Here is a 21,223-nt window from a genome sequence, read left to right on the forward strand (position 1 = left end):
GATTAAAAAATTTTATGTGAATAAAAACATTTTTACTGTAATTATTAAATATAGAATGCAGTGTTACTGATTTTTTAATTTGTCACCCTGCAAAATACACACACGGTGATAGATGTTGACCTGACCCAGTAATACTGCAAAAATCCACATGGGTGTTCATTAGAGACTTTTTTAATTTTTTATTAAGTTTATTTATTTTTGAGACAGAGAGAGACAGAGCATGAACGGGGGAGGGGCAGAGAGAGAGGGAGACACAGAATCGGAAGCAGGCTCCAGGCTCTCAGCCATCAGCCCAGAGCCCGACGCGGGGCTTGAACTCACAGACCGCGAGATCGTGACCTGAGATGAAGTCGGACGCTTAACCGACTGAGCCACCCAGGCGCCCCTGCAGACTTTTTTTTAAAGCCAGGATTAAGTATGTAAATATTTAACCAAATTTTTATTTTTCTTATTTTTTTAAATATTTATTTTGAAAGAGAGAGGAAATGTGAGCAGGGGAGGGACAGAGAGAGAGAGAGAGAGAGAGAGAGAATCCCAAGCAGGCTCTGTGCTGTCAATGCAGAGCCCAGTGCGGGGCTCAAACCCACGAACTGTAAGATCATGAACTGAGCCAAAATCAAGAGTTGGAAGCTTAACTGACTGAGCCATCCAGGTGCCCCCCCTCAACCAGGTTTTCAAAACAGTGTATAAGTATACAATCTAGCATGAGGACATCATTGGAAAGAAGGCCAAGATAAATTTTGTACAGCTTCCAAAACTGTAACTTCTTCATGTACAGAAGGGAAGAAGTTTGAAAAAGCTGATTACAAAACTCTAGAGGTGAAGGGGGGATTATAGTATTTAAACTATGTTTTGTCAATAGCCATAGAAGTAGTTAAACTGTGTTTTGTAAATAGGCATACTAATTGAGTATAGATTCCACAAAGTTTTCCTCTAGTAGAGCAGTGATAAATTCATTCCCTATATTCATACTAAGCAAACACTGCTAGGAACTGTGGGAGTACGAGTAAAAGGTACTTGGGAAGAGAGCTCTGCCGCATCTCACAAGTGGTAAAACTTCTATACCAACAAATTCTGTCTACTCATGGTTTAACTCTTGCTGCTGAGATCCTTGGATACAGAACCATTTTCCAGGCCGTGTGCTTCCTGAAGTTTGGATGCCAGCGTCACACCTCTTTCCCTGACCCCCAGCTTCCTTGGTGCCTGTACTTGGGTGTTGTTACCGTCCTCCCTCCCCCAACACACACACAAACATGCACAGCTTCAGAGAACAGGAGAATCCAAACGAGCCTGTTGGGTCCTGTCGAGTTAGGCTGCAGAGGACTGGTTTGCTTTTTGGCATAAACCCTTTGGAGTTTCATTTTTCATTGTTCCGTGAATATTTTTTTTAGTTGAATGGTTTGCTTCATATCTTTCAAGAAAAACAAAGACATTAAGGCAAAAACCTCCCACAGAGATGCTGATCAGAACGTGTTCCGTATTCTTAATGGATGTGTGTGTGCAGGGGGTGGTGGCGGCCAAAATAACTCAGAGATGTGACTCATCCCCCATGGCCACATTACCTGGCAAGGGCCGAGTCCTACCCAAAAATCAAGCCCGACTGCCAGGCAGGCCTTCTACTTGTCCAGGTATCTTCTACCTCCTTGACTACAAAAATCTGATTTCCACCATTAAACTGAATCCAGGGAGCTCCTCGGGTGACAGCGCCCCAGTGATGGTTTACAGATGTCTCCAGTTCAGACTGCCCTCCTGTGGTAAAGAGCTGAGTTGCCAGGGACCCAGTCGGCATTCTTTTCTTCCCTACCAGGCTTACTCAACTTCACGTTCATAGTGGAGGCTGGTGGAAAGGATCAATGGAAATTAACCCCAAAGCAAATCCAGACAACCCCACTCTACAAACATATTTTGTAAAATGGTTCATACTGGTTAGACCCAGACCCAGTACTAGACTTACACGTTGTTTGAATTTTCCACCGAGGAGAGAGAGGTCTTGTACACCAAAGTTTTGTTAAGCCTTTTTTTTTTTAAAAATAATAAAAGTTCTGTTTTCAGTAAAATGATGGAGTATGTAATTCAAACCAACCCTCTTGGTGAGGACTCGGAAAAATCTGGACAAAGTATAAAAGACCTGTGCTAAAGCACTGAAAAATTATGAAGAAAGTGAGGGATCAAGAGGCCACAATTCACAAGAAGGGGGAAATGTAAAAAAAAGGAGCCCCCGATGGCATCTGTAAATTCTGGAAGAGGCAGTGGAGGGCCTGGAAGCCAACGTAAAAAACCGGGTGGAAGTGTGGAAGGAGAGAAAACATAGATGAAAAAGAGACCAGCAGAACATTGAAAAATATTAAGCCTACTTTATACTATTTGGCACAAATAAGTTTGGAAATACAGACAAAATGGATGATTTCCTAGGAAAAAGATGAACACAACTGATTTCCGTAGAGAAAGGACACGAAAACCAATTTCTGAATCAGAGATTGGGCAAATTATAAATGATTGTACAACAGGGTACAGACCCCAAAGCTAATAATCTTGCTCATTGCCTCTTCATTAGGCTTGATTATCAATGTTACATTAGCCTCATAAAACATGCTTTAGAAAAAAAAATATGTGGGTTTTTGAGGTGACTATAACATGGATATAAAACCTGATAAAAGCACCCCCCCCCAATGAAACTATAGACCAATATAGAATGGGGAGGGAAGCAAAATGGAAACTCAACCATATCAATCACTAAATGTAAATAGACAACATTCCCATTAAATGTCAGAGAGTGTCAGACTGGATGAAAAAAAGAGCCAGATGTATGTAGCCTACCCTTTAAATACAAAGGCAGATTGAAAGTAAAAGGACAGAAAAGGATACACCATGTAAACTAACCATGTGATAGCTGGAATAAAGTCATCTTCAAGACAAGAATTTTCAGAGATAGGGACATTTCACCACGACAAAAAGACAAATATATCAAGAAGACAATCCTAAGGGCTCATACCTAAAAAGCAGAAATTAAAAGCTTGTGAATCAGGGGCGTCTTGGTGGCTCAGTCGGTTCAGCGTCTGACTTTGGCTCAGGTCATGAGCTCACAGTTTGTGGGTTCAAGCCCCGCGTCGGACTCTGTGCTGACAGCTCGGAGCCTGGAGCCTGCTTTGGATTCTGTGTCTGCCTCTCTCTCTCTGCCCCTCCCCCACTCGCACTCTGTGTCTCTATCTCAAAAATAAACATTAAAACAACAAAAAAAGTTCGTGAATCAAAAAGTGATGGATCTCAAGGAAGACTCCATAAACATAACTGAAGAGTTTAGTTCTCCTCTCTTAAATAATTGATACAACTAGACCAAGAAAAAAATCAGTAAGGGTGTAGAAGACCTGAGTGGTGATATCAACCATATTCACTTACATGGCATTTAGAGATTACAGCCCCAACCATAAAAGACATGTTCTTTTTCAAGTGCACACGGAATTATCACCAAGATAGATCATATGCAACACAATGAAACAAGACTCAGTAAATAATCTCAAAGGATTGCAGTCTTACAAAGCATGTTTTCTGACCACAATGGATTGATAGATTCAGTAACAATGAGATCTAGAGAAGCCTTGAATATTAAACAATGCACTTCTAAATAGCATACCAAACTCTGTAGAATGTAGCCAACGCAGCACTTAGATAGACATTTCTAACTTTGAATGCTTGTCTTTGAGAGGAAGAAAGGTTCAAAATTAATGATTTAAGGTTCCACTGTAGGAGGCTAGTTTAAGATGAGGAAAATAATTCAAAGCGAGTGGAAAAAAAGAAATAATAAATATAAAATCAGAATTAATGGAATAGAAAAGACAAATAATAAAGCTAAATTTTGGAATTTTAAATGGTAAAACTGACAAGGCCCTAACAAGATTGACTGAAATAAAAGGGAGGTAGCACCAATTGGTAATATCAGTAATAAAAGAGGGGCCATCACTTCTAGATCCTACTTATTTCAAAAGGATATCAAGGAAATGTGCCATTAAGTTTGTCAATTTTGATAAAATGAACCAATTCCTTGAAAAATACAACTAAAACTGATACAAAATCAAAGAGAAAATCTTAATAACCTTATGTCTATCACAAAAATTAATTTCTTATCGAAAACATCCCCACAAAGAAAACTCCCAAGTCCAGGTGGTTTCCCTGATTAGTTCTATCACACATTTCTTAAAAAATCATTCATTCATTCATTCATTCATTCACACAGCACGCATGCACTCAGGGGAGGAGGGGAGGGGCACAGACAGAGGCAGAGAAAATCCCAAGCAGGCTCTGTGCTGTTAGCATGGAGCCCGATATGGGGCTTGAACTCAGGAAGCTATGAGATCATGCGCTGAAATCGAGTTAGGCGCTTAACCGACTGAGCCACCCAGGCACCCCAGTTCTGTCACACATTTAAGGAGGAAATTATTTTACACAAACTCTTACAGGAAACAGAGCATAAAGAAACATATCCAAACTGGTTTTATGAGACCAGTATGACACCGGTACCCAAATCTGACAAGGATGTTAAAAGAAAACCACAGACCAATTTGCCTATGAGCAAAAATTCTTTAACAAAATACCTAATTGAGTCTGGCAGCTCTGAGTATTTCAAAAGGATAATACACATTAACAAGCAAAGTTTATCCCAGAAGTGCAACATTAGTTTTGATATTTGAAAGTCAATGTTAACCTCTATCTTGATAAGAAGGAAAACAAAATCATGTTAATAAATGAGGAAAAAGCATTTGCCAAAATTTAACATCAATTTATTATTAAAAAACCCCACACATTTGTAAGAGAACTTCAAGCTGATATATTTGCCACAGGCCTACAGCTAACATCACACTGAATCATATCATAATTATGTAAATATACAACTAACAGACTGAATAGTGAAATACTCAATGCTTTTCTTCTAAAATCCGGAACAAGACAAGGCTGTCCACTATCATCACTTTTATTTAACATTGCATTGGAGGTGCTAGCAACTCAGTAAGGCAAGAAAAAGAAATCATATGACAATCGAAAAATAATAAAACTGTCACACCCACAGATGACATGATTACATACACAGAAAATCCAAAGGAGTCAGACAAACCAGAAGCTTAATGAAATTGCTTGCTATATGGTCAATATATAAAGATCAAGTGTACTTTTATATATCAACAGAAAATGAAAATTTAAAACTGGTATCATTTATACTGATATCAACAAGCATGAACTATCTCAGGATAAGCCTAACAAAATACATGCAGATTTTTGCACAGGAAATTATAGCATCGAAAGGAATTGAGAAAGACCAAAATAGAAGGCTGTGCATGATTATGGGTTGAAAGATTCAATATTGTAAAGATCGGCAATTCTCCTCAAATTGGTCACTGCATCCAAACAATTCCAACAGAGTTTTATTTAATTTTTACGAATTGTATTAACCGACTCAAACTTATGCAGAAAGGTAAAGGGCCAGGGCACCTGGGTGGCTCAGTTGGTTGAGCACCCAACTCTTGACTTCAGCTGTGGTCATGATTTTGAGGTTTGTGGGATCGAGCTCCACATTGGTCTCTGTGCTGACAGCACAGAGCCTGGGTGGCATTCTCTCTCTCCCCCCCCCCCCCCCCCCAAATAAATAAACATTAAAAAAAAATGCAAAGGGCCAAGACAATTTTGAAGAAAGATAAAGTGATAGCACTTACTCTACCAGATGTCAAGAACCATCATAAAGTTGTAATAATTCAGTATGGTATTGACACAAGGATAGAAAAAACAGATGAACAGAATTGATGACCTTGGTTAAAACGAAGAATCCGTATACGTGTGGCCGTATTAGACATCCCCTGTGTCTCAAATCCACTCGGCCCACACCTTAACTCCAGTTTCATCCTGGCACAGACCAGCTTCCCACAGAAGCAACCTGACAATGCTGAGCCTTGTTCTTCCTGGCCCGGACACGATGGCGCTGGGTGCCTATGAGCTCACACTTGGAACTTGTGCATACATTACCCAGAAATCCATGGAGTCAATACCCGTGCAGCCACCCCTAACCAGGGGAGGGTTGGGAAGTTGACGGACAAATGTTTTGCATTCCTCAGGCAGACAGTTCTGAGATTTATTCCATAAGGCCCCTCTGAAGGTGCGGTGAGGTTGAGCACCAGTCATTAACAGCGGCCAACTCTCCGACTTCTGCTCGTATAGGCTTTTCCACATCTCTTTCACTCCTTGTTCCTCACTCGTTTCTTGGGATCAATTCACACAAAAATTGCCTGTATCCAAGCCTAGGTCTCTGCTTTTGGGAAAGTCTAGGCTAAATAGTGGATGTAAAGAATACAGCCAACAAAAATGTATACGTGTATGCACCAAAAGACATGTAAGAGAATACTCAGGGCGGCATTATTCACGGTAACGTCTAACCGGAAATGATTCAAATATCCAAAAACAGAATCCAGATTGTGGTATATTCACATAATGTCATTCCATGAAGCAATGAGAATAAACAAAGCAATGCACACACAAGGACTTGGGAGGAAAGTCACGTGGTCTTGCGTGGAAAAAAACAAACATAAAAGCATATCGTATGATCATAAAAATAAAATTTTTAAGCAGGGGAAACTCTTCCATTGCATTCCAAGTCAGGACAGTGTTTCTTGCAGGCAGCGAGGAGTGATTGGGAAGAGAACTGAGGATCTTTCTGGAGTGCTGGTAATGGTCTGTTTTCTCTTTCTCCTCTAAAGTGACAATTACATGGATTTATTCACTTCTAGAAATATATTTATTTACTTATTTTGAGAGAGTGTGTGTGTGTGCACGAGTGGGGGAAGGAGAAAGAGAGAGTGAGAGAGACAGAGAGAGAGAGAGACAGAGAGACTACCAAGCAGGCTCCATGCTGAGCCCCATGTGGGGCTTGATCTCACGACCATGAGATCATGACCTGAGCCAATATCAAGAGTCGGATGCTTAACTGACTGAGCCATCCAGGCACCCAGCCCCAATTCAACTGTACTTAAAACAAATGTTTATTATTTTTGAAAGAGAGAGAGAATTAGCAGGGGAGGGGCAGAGAGAGAGGGAAACAGAATCTGAAGCAGGTTCCAGGCTCCAAGCTGTCAGCACAGAGCCTGATGTGGGGCTCAAACTCATGGACCACAAGATCACGACCTGAGCCAAAGTTGGATGCTTAACCAACTGAGCCACCCAGGTGCCTCACAACTATACTTTTGAAGGGAAAAATATTTCCTTGTTCCTTACATCTGCTCTATCCTCTATTTCTGGAATACATATACTATTTTACCTGTTCATTAGCCAGCTGGTACATTAATATACACAAAATCACAATACTATCTGTGGGCCATCTGTCTATAAGCTGGGTTTTTTTTTTTTTTTTTTCCCCGAAGAAAGCTGTTCTTTCCAGGGTCTTCTCTTTCCTCTAAGAAACTGCAGGTAAACCATAGGTCTCCCCAGCCTGACTACTTCAGAGATCTAAAGCACAGCTTTGGTGGTCGGGATGAGAAGAGCTGAGTGTCCAGGCAGATGATAAAACTACCCAGGTGGTCGAAGCCTGTGACCTTGGCTTCATCTTTGATCTCACGGAGCACCCGGTGAGGGGGCATCCAGATATTTCATGAAAATAAGGCTATGATCTCAGCTCCCCTTGCTTCGATACCTGTCCCCTCTAGGGGCTATTTTGCCGATTTCTGCCATCAGGCGTCCTTTAGCACTGCTCTGGGTACAGTGTGAACATCTCAGGCACAGTCCCACCTAATGTTCCTTCCCTAGCTCCTCACAGCCCTTTTTGAGAACGGAGTGACCTACACAGCTTGAGCTCTGTCTCGCCTGTGGATCTGCAAGTGCTCAAATCTTAAAGATGCTCGTACTCTCTCTTCCTACACGTTACCAGAAAGAAAAGAAACATCGTTGTATCTAATTTGATTTTTAATGTGATTAGCAGTGATTCGGTTTTCGAAGGAGCAGAGAATTACAGAACAAGGGAAGACATTGCTGAGGTGGTCCCCAATCTCTTCTGTTCAGAACAGGCCAGTGCTGGACTATGTAGGAAGGACATCTATGTTTATGGTGTCTTCATTATTATATAATCAGAGCAAAATGACTCATCAGAAAATAAGAACAATGAGTTTCATGACAGAAACAGTATGTTTAGGACAAACTTGTCAGCACTTGAGTCTTTTTTTTTTTTTTTTTTAGGAAGCATAAAATGAAAACCCATGTCTTTTAAAAAGAAGTATGAGAAGAAATGCCCACAGATGAGTCCTGCTATTGGGAATGTGTCCTTCCAAACTTCAATGTATGAAGGTCATCACATTTAATTTGCAACAGTTTTGACTTTCTTCTTGCACTCCCAGTATAAGGGGATAGATTTCTACAGTATTCAGGAATTGTTAGAAATTTCATTCAGCTTGAACAAGAAATAACAAGTATTCTGCGACGTTGGCCGAAAAAATTGTCTTTGTCAACCAAGCTAGAAGACATAATTGTCAATAAAGTGCGTTTCGCATAAAAGTACCCTTTCGGAGAGTAATTTAAAGTGCAATGTATAAGGAACTTTAGATAGTGCAAAGTTGCTAAATATATACATTGTATGTGCCAAGTCCAAATAAAGCAGGATTTTATCTACCCCTAAGCCGGAGAAAACCACAGAAATATACTTCCTCATTTTAATCCTTTATAGGTATGGGCATTTGGTCTACGTGTGTGTTTGATGTATGTGTGTATGCGTGCGTGTGCGCGCGCGTGTGTGTGTGCGGGGGGGCTGTGCCTGCATATGTATGTAACTGTTTACTGATCTGCACGAATGTCCGAAACTGGTTTCCTAGAATTTGAAACCCTTAAACACGGACAGCATTACACAACCTCCACTTTAAAGTAGCGTTAGGCTTGTAGTAATGGTTGAGCTATTTCAGCCTGCATATCTGGTGAGGCAGGTACTTGACTGCGAATTAAATGTTTGATGAAAATTACAAAAAATACGAGAACCAAAATGCTGCCAAGAGAGACCCCTAGGAAATACGCATACGACGCCTCGTGCTCATCTTTCCTTGGTTTGACCCTACCATGGAGGAGGGTGGGCCTCTGCGTGTAAGGAAACACTCTCGGGGTCGTTGAACTGAGCAGATCCTGGACGCCCCTCAACGACCCGTTGTGTGGCATGCCAGTGATATTGAGCAGGTGGCAGAGTAGTGGGTACAGATCTGTGGAGTTCATGGCTTCTTTTGTGAAATTCTTTCTGAAGGCAGGACCGTGGGCTAAAAATATTGGACGCATTTCTGCTAACGCGTTATCGTAACCGTGGTTGCCTACTGGAAAGATAAGACGAATGGGTAAGTTAGCCAACCAGATGGCATTGATACGAAAGTAAGTGGTATCACCAAAGTCTGACCTTGAATGCAACATGTATCTAGTCTGTCTTTTAAAAGAAGATAATCTTTTATGAACAATCTCTGTTGTCGTAAACACCACCATTCACTTTATAAAATGAAAAGTCACATGATCACAAATTTTTCACGCAGGCTGAAAATACCTGAAACAGCAGAGGAGGAAGAGTAAAGGGCAAAGCTGAGCCAAGTCAGGGGAAAATGAGTGACTGTTTTGTTGTTGTTGTTGTTGTTGTTGTTGTTGTTGTTGTTTTGTGGCAGGTAAACTAATATTCAGCAAATATTTATCCCAATTATATTCTCAAGATAAAGGGATAAAGGCGTTCTTAGTCATAAGGACAACCAATTTATAATTAACCAATGAAAAGGGAAACACAGTAAATTAAGAAAACAAAAGATGCCACAAAAATCAAACCCCTAGCAACAGCTACCATCCACTAGTGACTTTTGGTGGTTCGGATCAAACTACAATTTAGCATTGTGTGCTTGTGTGGCCACACGTAAAAACTTTACAAGTCTTCGGATTTATCAAGAGATATAAAATTGATGGACAGAAATTCCTGCATAATAAAAACTGCAATTTAAAGGCATGTGTGCCTGGTGTATCAGGGTGTGAGGGGAAGCAGCCACAGGTGGTAAGGTGGCAACCTAAGACAATTGTCTTAGGCTTTATTTTATCTTATTATTATTTTTAAATTGTTATTATTATTATTATTTATTTGAGAGAGAGAGTACGAGCTGGAGAGAGGGGCGGGGGGCAGAGAGAGAGAATCTCAAGCAGTGCCACACTCAGCACAGAGCCTGATGCAGGGCTCGATCCTACGACTGACCCTGAGATCGTGATCTGAGCTGAAATAAAGAGTCAGATGCTCAATGGACTGAACCACCCAGGCACCCCCCCGTCAGGATGTATGTTAAAGGTGGTGAGAATGATTAGCAAATCAGTCTCCATATCCCACATTCACTACAGGGAAATAGGCAATTGGAACACAACACTGCAAAAGAGAAAATCCTAAAACAGCTCCTCTGAAAGTCATGAGCTCACCCCGAGTCATCTCCTCAAAGTAGTTCCATATCTGCCTGGCTCAATCCATCAGAAGAAGTCATTCTGAATGCCACAACTCTTTTTTGAGTTTATTCAAGTAAAATAATGTTGGATTTATGACATCACTAATTACCTGACTAGTATTATATGTTATTCTAGCTAATTAACTGATAGTAACCCTGGGAAATATGCCATTATGTAATTTGTAATGGGCTAGATGATAGCTGTGCTCACTTCCGTGAAAAGTTGGGATCTAGACTCTCAATCATGAAGGCAAAGATAATTCTCTCATATCACACTTCTTCCTAGAAAATCAGATTTGAAGTGAACTCATGCCTTCTAAACCCTTTCCCATGAATAGGGACTTCATTTTGTAGTGGCCCCAACCATATCTGCTTGATCCAACAGATGATATTTAATAATGGATGCCTGAGGGCAGTGGTTCTCAAACTTCCTTCTGTGTGTGAGACTTCTTGGCTGGGGGACACGTGTAACACAGATTGTTGGGCTCTACCCTCACATTTCCTAGTTCAGTAGGTCTGGGTTAGGCCCAAGATTTGCGTTTCTAATGAGTTCCCATGTGATTTGGATACTGCTGGTCCAGGGAACGTATTTGCGAACCACTGCTTTTGGACAGTAGGATTTCATTCTCTTGTGGAACTCAGGATGAGAAGGAATATACAGGCCAGTACTTATTTGTTGAAGAGATAATTATTTCATATATTCATTGAATAAATAATAACATTGAGGGGGCACCAGGGTGGCTCAGTTGGGGAAGCATCCAACCCTTGATTTTGGCTCAGGTCATGATCTCACGCTTACTGAGTTTGAGCCCCACATCAGGCTCTGCGCTGACAGCATGGAACCGGCTTGGGACTCTCTCTCTGTCTCTCTCTCTGTCTCAAAATAAATAAACTTAAAATAATTATGTTGAACATAATACAACATAAATAGGAGCGTTATTAAGGTTTTCTACCAAAAATAGGTGTGACCAATCTATTGTGTCATTGTAGTGCACCAAACCAAAATTTCAAGAGAGCACCTTAAATTTACATTAACTGTAAAGTACAAATCCCCTCAGAGATGGAACAACCCCATCTTCTGAATGCAACTCGTCTAACATAAAAGCTCTCTGTACCATACATAAAAATCTGAAAATCTGAACATACAAAGGCAACAATTATTCTCATGCCCCTCCCCTCAATTTTTTTTTTTTTGAAAAAAAGAAATGATTTTTAAAGGCTTTCCTAAAACAGCTCCCCTGGTGTGATTAAATATTGGCTTCAGATCCTTATCTGTATGGAACACCTGTTTCGGGAACCAGAAACCATGTTCCTGTATATATGTGCCACTATGACTCCCATATGTACTACAAATGCCATGGCCAGGCAACCACATTTCTTTGCATCAACAGACATGATAGGAACCCAATTCTACCTAAAGGGACATTTCTGTACCTCTCTTGGATATATCAAGGACCAATGCTGAAAAAAACATGTCTATATGGTTTTGATATACTATATCAAAACTTCCTTCATCATCCAAGTAACAGAGGAGAAACGACTCCTAGTGAACTGGGCAGCAGTCATGTTAATATCCACTCAAGGTGGCCCAAAAGGGGGAATTTCATATGGGGGCCAGATACAAAAGTGTTAAGAGCGGAAAAGCACACAGCGATGGCAAGGTTACCCAAGGATGAGGAATAGTAGGAATCTCCTATGTCCCCTTGGCCTCACAGGGCTGGAGAGACAGAAGGGAAGAGGTGGGGTTAACCAGAGCCCAAAAGTCAGGGCTGCCCAGTAGGAGCTCAGGCTGTAGACAGAAAAGTTGTCCAGAGGGAGCTAACAGAGGAAATGAAGTCACTGTGAGAGACACAGCCTAAGATAGAGAACATGGGGGACAAATATCCTGGCTTCTTCCAAACTCCTGCCTCCCAAACTCCTGTGACTGTCTTCTATTGGCCAACTGGTCAACACTTACCAGAAGCCAGTTTGCAAAGGAGCCTGTGAAATTTAGTCTGTAGAAGTCAGTCACTGGCAATGCAAAGCAGAGTGGGGAGAGGGCAGGCAGTTTGAAAGCAAATATACAAATGACAGACCCAATAAAGAAGAGTGAAATCCTATGGATGGCTTTTCCATCTCACTAACTTGTTAAAAGCTATATAAGAAAAAAAGTATACATTAAGGATGGCAGAAAGCACATTATTTTGCATGTTTGAATTTCGAATGGGATTGCCATTGTATCTGACATTTATTCTCCAAAATTATATTGCTAAGTATTAGAAAAATATATCTTGATATATGATTATCCATGCCAGATGCACTTCTTTTTAGAAATGTTTCCAAGGTACAAAACAAAGTTGGCCTATATTTGGTAGAGACAGAAGGGCAAAAAAAAAAAAAAAAGAAAAAGAAAAACACCTAGAAAGCTAATTAAATTAGAATGCAGAAAGAGATTAAATTATTATGATATCAGAACATAAAACAGATGCAGAAAATAATCCACTTTATACATTTCAGTTATGTTTTTCTCAGGAACATGACAGTTATAATTAGAGGTATAGGGCACTCTGCATATCTTTGGTCTGACGACTTCAAGAGAAATAAACATTTGGGAGATTACCTCTTTTTTAAAAATTTATGGTTGAGAGAGAGACAGAGACAGAGACAGAGAGGGAGACACAGGATCCAAAGCAGGCTCCAGGCTCTGAGCCATCAGCACAGAGCCTGATGTGGGGCTCGAACTTACAAACTCTGAGATCATGACCTGAGCCGCAGTTGGACGCTTAACCAACTGAGCTACCCGGGTGCCCGAGATTACCTCTTTTTAAAACCCCAGGGATCTTTGATTTGCTATTAATGTATGACACCAACTAGTTATTCGATCAGGAAATAAACTGCTGTATTACCCATAGCCTCTACTTTAGCAAATAACAATGGAGAATGGGAAGACACAATATAACATACTCACACAGCAAGTTGTCTGACTTGTTCTGTAAGATATACCACCCTTCATCAGCCACTGCTATGATCGGTTGAATTCGGCTGTTGTATTTGTAATGCCATCTCTCCGGAATCTCCTCTTTTTTGTAGACAGTAAGATTAGGATGACTATGAGCGAGTGCTTCATAGACTTCATCAAATTTACCTAAAAGAGGAAGGATGCAGAGAGGCACTCAGAACAAGCCACTGTCACAGTCAAAGAAACCACCATGGCAACAGGACGTTTCTTCCTTGCAGACACCCCACTGAGGTAAAATGCCAGCGGGCAGAACGTAACGAAAGAGAGCCAGATACCTGAGAATTCCTACCCCCTTGAGGAGAGAATCTTGACGGGAAAACAGGCATGATTCATCTTCTGTTGTAAGTAAATTCACTTTACGGAATTGAGAGCACAGTCTATAGAACTAGAAATCTCTAAAGACTTAACCACACACATGCACGTGCGCACACGCACCCCCCAACTGGTGGCACTAAGTCAAATGTCTAGGGCACTGAAATACCCAAATAAAAGCAAAGAGCTAAGTTCTGAGAGATACGAGTGCAGAGAGTCTCTAGACCAAAAAATATGCTGACTGGAAGGTGAGAGAGCCATGAGAAAAGGACAGATTCGCGGTGGAGAGCAGCTTATAAAATAGAAAAGTTCTTCAGTTTTTAAAAAAATTTATTGATTTCTGTCAGAAAGATAGAGAGAACGGGGTGGGGGTGGGGGGCAGAGAGAGAATCCCAAGCAGGCTCTGCGCTGTCAGCACAGAGCCCGATGCAGGGCTCGAACTCACGAACCATGAAATCGTGACACGAGCTGAAACCAAGAGTTGGACACTTAGAACTGAGCCACCCAGGTGCCCTGAAAAAGTTCTTTAAAACCCTGGAGGTGTGGCAAAGTACTCCCTGTGGCTTCAAGCAGCGAATCTGGGACCAGAGCTTTAATCCTTTTCTTGTTTTTCATACTGATTTGTTGGGGCTTCCTCTCTGCCTCCCACCATCCAAACAGGGAACACACTCCAAATTTACAAGGAAAATTGAAGACTTAATGTGACTCTTCTCAACAAAAAAACTTGCTATTTTATACTGAATTTGTTAAAAAGTCTGTGCACAGGTGCCTACGTAGATCTTAACATTCACCGTTTCGTATTCCCTTGTAAGGAATATAATGCTCATTTGTGAGATATTTGGTTTTTCAAAATCTGGTCTCATTTGATACCTAAGTTAACTCTAGATGGTGACAAAACAGAAGGCAAAAGTCCGAGTTTTGCTCTGCACTTCCTTTGTGAACTGGGGGTGTTAAACCTGAGTTTGTTCACCCGTCTTTACGATCGAACTAACACTTAGGTGACGAGGTTGGTATGAGGCTTTGAGGAAAGGTTTGTAAAAAGTTCAGGGTATTGTTATTACTTCCTCTACTTATAGACAGGAAAAACAAATCTTCAGATTGGCCAACGCTTTCTCCTTCCCATACTGCACTGCTTCCCTATTAAGTAGGTCCTGCAAAAGGATCCATAGAAAGCTTTAGAGCTTCCATAAAATCACTGGAATTGCATGCAAATTCTATATGTTTTTCCATCTCAATTTTTCTGAGAAAGGAGGCTGTAGCTCTCATCATATTCCGTGACTCCAAAATGGTTGAATCCATCTGCCGTAAGTATATAGAGGACATCAATTTCAATACTCTTGGAAAAAGTGAAAAACCACATGCCGAGAAAAGAGATTTTGTCTTTTCAGAGTCTAAGGGTTAAATCCCAGAATATTACTAACACACAGGCACGCATATTTAAATTACAGAAACAAAAATTCCCCTCTCCACTGCCCTGGGCACAAGTAGCCCCAGCCCCAGACGGCCACCCGGTCAGACTTACCTTCTTTTGGCAAGATGGCCGCTACTGGAGATTGGTCGATCAGAATATAGTGGTCTTTATCCAGATACTGATCAAGTTCTATTACTCTTTCTTCAGAGCACTGGGTCATTCCGTGATCGCTTGTGATAATTAGGTTCAGAATGTTCCACAACTTTGCCTTCTTCAGCATTTGTATGAGATATCCCAACTTCTTGTCAATATCCGAAATGACAGGCCCCATGAGCGGACTCTCAGGTCCCAAATGGTGGCCCATATCATCGGGGTCTTCCCAGTAAAGAAGCCCGAGATTTATGGGCTCTTTTGATGTAAACCATTCAATAATTTTGGCAACTCTATCTTCAAATGAGACAGATTCATTGTAAGGCATGTAGTGAGTAGGAAAGCTATTATGTATTTTTACATCTGCTCCAGGCCACATGGCTGCACCACTAGAATGTCCTGCCTTCTGATTTGTGATCCATATTGGCGTTGCTTCCTCCCAAAACTCAGAATCATAAATGGTCATGTTATCCAAGGAGAAAGATTTATTCAGAATAGGATCAAACATGTCATTTGCAACAATCCCATGATTCTCTGCAAAGAGGCCAGTTACCAAAGTATAATGGTTAGGGTAGGTCTTTGTGATAAAAATATTAGTAACTTGCTTCACATGAACACCATATTTCATGACATAATGAAAATGGGGTGTTGGAACTCTATATAAGTAATCCCAACGGAATCCATCAAATGAAACCAGGAGAACCTTTTGCTGGTCTGGTTGGAGGGAAAATGTAATTGAAAATATTAATGCAGCAAGTATGAAGGATACCCAGAGAAGTTTTGCAGTCATTTTCAAAGTATGTGATCAGTTCAGTGCAAGATAATCTGTATAAAAAACATACAGAAGTTAATGGCAATAATTTTTTTTTTTTTGGTATACTTAATACCTTACCCACAACTGTCAGTGATGGTACCTAGGAATCCCAGTAAGACCATAAACCACAGCCTGTGAGAATTACGTTGCGCCATTTCAAACAAGAGACCGGGGCTACCTGTATAATAAAACTAAGTTTAGTTGCATTTTAGAAACTTCTCCTTCCCAAGAATTTTAAAACATTTCTCAAAGTAATCACTTAACTAAACTCCCCAAATATCATTTGAAAATAGGATATCATTTACTTTTTTCTTATGTTTATTAATTTTTGAGTGCTAGCATGAGAGGGGTAGAGGCAGAGAGGAGACACAGGATCCGAAGTGGGCTCTGTGCTGACAGCAGAGAGCTAGAGACGGGGCTCGAACTCTCAAGTTCATGACCTGAGCCAAAGTTGGAAGCTCAACGGACTGAGCCACCCAGGTGCCCCTGATGTCATTCACTTTTAAGAAAAACAAAAGCTTTTCAGAAACTTTTGCAGGGGACCCAGACTTCTGACTTCTGGTCAGAAAAAATTATATAGTCAAATACCTATGAACACATATTTATCATTATGGTTAGACCAACTACAGGAACCTAGAAATAAGGAAGCACCATTAGCAAAGCCAATAATAACGCTTTAAACACACACACACACACACACACACACACACACACACACACACACACCCCTCTATTTTCAAAGCCCAGGCCTTATGTTTGGTTCATCATGGTTAGGGATATTACTGGAAAAAGGAGAAAATAGATGAACTTGTTCTTCTGAAGTGACATAAAATTTGTGACACTCAAATATACTTGTGAAATGTAATCTGCATTCATTTAATAATTAAAGCCATAGCCTTCTTAAAAACTAAAACAATTAGTTTCTGACTTAAGTACAAACAGAAACTATAATTCTGCAATTTGGTGTTGACTCTCCTGATGCTAAAATTCACCCGCACTTAATCTTAGGGATATGTGAGAAAAAGGCACTTGACAGGATTAAAGGCTCTCCCTGGGTCAAGGTTGTTGAGTGGCTGGTTGTTTAAAATCTGCATAGACTTCTAAAAAGTGGTGATGCTATTCAAGAAAGCTAAGAAAACACAATATGGATAAGCAAGACATATGTAAATTCTGTCAGCTCTCAATGGGCTTGCACGTCAAACAGGATCTTTGGTTCCCTCCTTTCCTTGTCCCTTCTTGCATGAAGGTATTTATAAGCCCACCCAAACTTGGATCCATCCACGCTTTGTGCCAAGAAGTCTCCCGAATTCAGCTTTTGCCACCTTCCTAATTTGAATATGCTGAAGATACTTTTTTTAATGTTTATTTATTTTTGAGAAAGAAAAAGAGACAGACTTCTAGTGGGGGAGGGGCTGAGAGCCAGGGAGCCACGGAATCCGAAGCAGGCTCCAGGATTCTCCAGGATTCGAGCTGTCAGCACAGAGCCCGATGCGGGGCTGGAACTCACAAACTGCGAGGTCAGGACCTGAGTCGAAGTCAGACGCTCAACTGAGCCACCCAGGCGACCCGAACATGCTGAAGATATTGTTAAACCTCAAAAACAGATCCTGTCTTGCCTTCTTGCTATATTACAGGTACAGGTAAATAAAAACGGCTCAGCATGCTCGCTTTGCTTTCAGATGCAGTAAATTTTAACTATGATTTCACCACACCTAGAACATTACCTAAACCGAAATTGCTTTAAGTACTGGTCTCCATACAATGGTTCAAAAATTAAATTTAAAAAACTCTTTTCTCAAATGACCATAATGTTTCCAGTTCTGGAAGGAACGTTAACAAATCAGTTCCAATAAGGAACTGCAAAATATATTGACTACCATCTGGCTGAGGATGCTGTTTCCTCTCCCCTCTTCTGTTCTCCTTCACCTTGCAAACACAAGGAAGTCTGTTATGAAACAAATATAATTTAAGGCTAATAAAACAATCAGCTACATGAGACACCTGATTTTTCCTCTAAGTAAATTAATTTAGCAACTGTGGTAAGCAGGAAAGAGCTCCTTTCCTGGACAAAGGAAAATAAACAAAGGCTAAGTGTTGCCTACAGCTTAGGAATGTTTGGTAAGAACCAACATTATCACATCGATGACATAAAGCAATAAACAGAGAGGTGGGGGGTGGGGATGAAAGAAGTCTCAGATTTCGTTTCTTCCATACACAAAATGCTGCACGGTGCAGTGGAATCCCTCGTTCTGGCTCCAGATTTCACCTGGCTGCTGTCCAGTTCCTCCTCCCCTCCAATCCTTCCACCACAGACAGCCTTAGAAATAGAGGAAAGGGGCGCCTAGAAACGGGGAGAAGGAGTCCGTGTGTTATCGGGGGAAGAGACGTCGAGAGGAGAACGAAGTAGCTCCCCATCTCCTCCCCTGGGATTCCATCCTAGTCACTGGGATGGGGCGCGGGTACGGTGCGTTCCCAATTCGTAGACCTCTACCGACCGAAGCCGGCCGGTGACCCCACGTGGCTTGTGCGCTTGTGCAGTGGAAAGTGGGGGGAGAGGTCTGAGAGGACCACAGGACCCGTGTGAGTCCCCTGGAGGCAAGCCGCCCACTCCCCTGGACTCTTACCCTCGCAGCGATCCGGACGGTCCGCATGGGCTTGGGACAACTGGAGGGTGAGTCTGGAGGGGCCTCCCGTGGGACCCGTGCGGAGAGCTGGGAGGTGGCGAAAGCGAGCGGAGCCCCTTGAACTTGCAGCGGCTCACCTGCAGCCGCCTCGGGGCAGAGCATCTGACCAGCACCGCCTCCCGGCCGCAGGTCCCGCCTCTTGGCTGCCATTGGCTGCGGTAGGACAGTTCCCTCTGCCGGGCTCCTGGGAGTCGCTGCACAGCCTATCAATCAGCGGGACCAGGGGGCGGGCACTGCTTGCGTTAGGAGGGTGAAGGGGCCACAGTCCTCGGGAGCAGAGGGTCACGGGGAGGCCCCAGGGGCGGGGCGAATGTGCCCCGCGATCGGCTCCAGCTGAAGTCCGCTCTCAGCCGGGTCACACAGCCTCCTGCGGTGTGCCTTTAACTAGCCCCGCAGTTTGTGTTGTAGTCGGTGATGCAGAAAGGTTATAAAATGCTACCCCAGTGGTTTGTCAACACCGTTTTGGTTAAAAGTACTTTTATTCTCTTATCTGATCTCTCAAGTTTTTTTGGTCATTTTTTCTTCTTATCAAAAATTGGTGACTCCATACCCTAGACTTTGCTCAGAGGAACCCTTGAGCACCCCAGGGAGTCGATGGGCCAATGAAATTTTAACTCTTTGTTAGTTGGTGTGACCTGCTTTATCTCAGAAAAATCTGATTTAAAAGGGTTTAATTCGGTCAGTTCTGCAGCCCCAGTGTTGAAGGTTTTTTTTTCACTATAAGCCCCAGGTTTTTGCAGCATGAGGTCTCTGTGGTACGAGAGACTGCTCAAAGTCAACCAAGCCAGGTTCAGGGTTAGGTTAATCTGCACAGGGGGAGAGGCTACTCTGATAGTTTCATCTAGGCTCTAGACTCCGCTTCTAGCTTTTTTCCCAAATGCACCATCAGGCCACAACCATCAGGTCTCATTTCTCTTTCAGGAAGTTTTCTGGTTTGTTGGTGGCCGTGTTTGCGTGTGAGCATTGTGCAATGGTTTGTCAATTTCATCCCGGCTGTATTTACCATAAATTGCAATAATGACCTGGAGCTCCCTTGAAAGGACTTGTCCATCTACGTGATCCCCAGGCCTAATTCTGACCATTTTGCAATGGCAACTAATATCTGCTTGATTGTCACAATTTCAGTTTCCACATCTAATTAGCCCACAAAACTGAGCACAACCAGTGGCTTTGGCTCCTCTCTGGAGCTTCCGTTCCCTGTCCAGTGTGCTGGCACTGTAAACTGAATAGACATTCTTGCTGGTAATTAAGGGTAGATGCTTAATTATGGGAATATTGGGAAACATTTTGGTCTTAATTTTTTCTGTTTCTCTCAACTTCTTGTGGAGGGACAGCCCCTACCCCAATTTGCTTTCATCTGATTGCATCATATCATCCCAAAGGGTATCTGGGCACTCACTCTTCCATGGCCTTTTATTTGTAGTACTTGGGTTTATGGCTTTCCAGACGCAGGGCGGGAATTAGAGAGGCTGGTTTCTGTGTTTAGCCAGACCCAGTGACAGTGAAGTTGGACAGATTGTTCCAAGTTCCCTAAGCCCTGTCCTTTGAAATTGCTCAACCTTGGAACGGGGTGGCCCAACGTTATAATTCCTCGTCCCCCACAGACAGGCCAACCCTGTGTTCTCCCAAACACTCAAAGAACAGCGCATGCTGACTAGCGAGCAGAAGGAGTGAAAAACCAGATTTTTATCCGGGTCACTGAACAATGTTGGGTTCTGATCAGATGATGACACTTGGCCTTGCTCCACAAACTTGTTATGGAATGCATGATTGCGTTCGCCAGCCACCCTGGTGAAATAGGTACGGTGCACCTGTTAATCACAGCACATAACACGAACATGACTCAGGAGGGGCTCAGCAAGTGCCAAAGACTCTTCCTAGATCTCCCTATAATGACGCGTAATGTTGTGCTGATAGGCTTGTTGTATATCTCACGTCACTACTGGGGAGAAACTCGGTCTTGAATAGTGTAGATAGAAGAATGATTGTAAACATGTGGAATTTCTACTCACACATCTGTACCACATCGTCTGCCCTGTTGCCTCGATTTCTATCCAATTGTAATAGCTGCTGAGCTATTGGTAACATAAGCTACAGCCTGTTATTGACCTTTGTAGACCGCCTAGTCCTTTATTTTATGTTATTAAATTAATATAATCATCACTGAGCTAGTAATGTGTTTCTGAATAACAGGGTACCAGAAGAGCCAACTTCTTTCATGAGTTTTGGAGCAGGAATGGGGTCCCTCTGCCTATCTAAGGAAGTTTAATACTGGATTATTTTCTTCCTCAGGAGCTGGAAGAGGTGTTTGTGCTAAAACTGATATATGAGGTGTGATTTATGAAATAGCCAAGACTGGCTCTGCCATAGCAGTTTTGTTTTCAAAACTGGTCT

General features: G+C 42.0%; 1 protein-coding gene across 2 annotated transcripts; it reads right to left on the bottom strand.

Annotated features, from left to right (window-relative positions):
* Positions 1 to 7,917: 7,917 nt before the first annotated feature.
* Positions 7,918 to 18,923, bottom strand: ENPP5 (ectonucleotide pyrophosphatase/phosphodiesterase family member 5). 2 transcript variants are annotated; one of them, XM_049652803.1, is made up of 4 exons: positions 18,770 to 18,923; positions 15,293 to 16,156; positions 13,408 to 13,584; positions 7,918 to 9,314 (listed from the first exon to the last, which is right to left on the bottom strand). In XM_049652803.1, exons 2-4 carry the CDS (start codon positions 16,119 to 16,121, stop codon positions 8,890 to 8,892), a joined length of 1,431 nt encoding a protein of 476 aa, XP_049508760.1. In that variant the 5' UTR covers positions 16,122 to 16,156; positions 18,770 to 18,923; the 3' UTR covers positions 7,918 to 8,889. The 2 variants fall into 2 exon arrangements, with proteins under 2 accessions (XP_049508760.1, XP_049508759.1); XM_049652802.1 differs by having other exon boundaries at positions 7,918 to 9,317.
* Positions 18,924 to 21,223: the final 2,300 nt, after the last annotated feature.

The sequence above is a fragment of the Panthera uncia genome, assembly GCF_023721935.1.
Source record: "Panthera uncia isolate 11264 chromosome B2 unlocalized genomic scaffold, Puncia_PCG_1.0 HiC_scaffold_24, whole genome shotgun sequence".
Taxonomy (NCBI): Eukaryota; Metazoa; Chordata; class Mammalia; order Carnivora; family Felidae; genus Panthera; species Panthera uncia.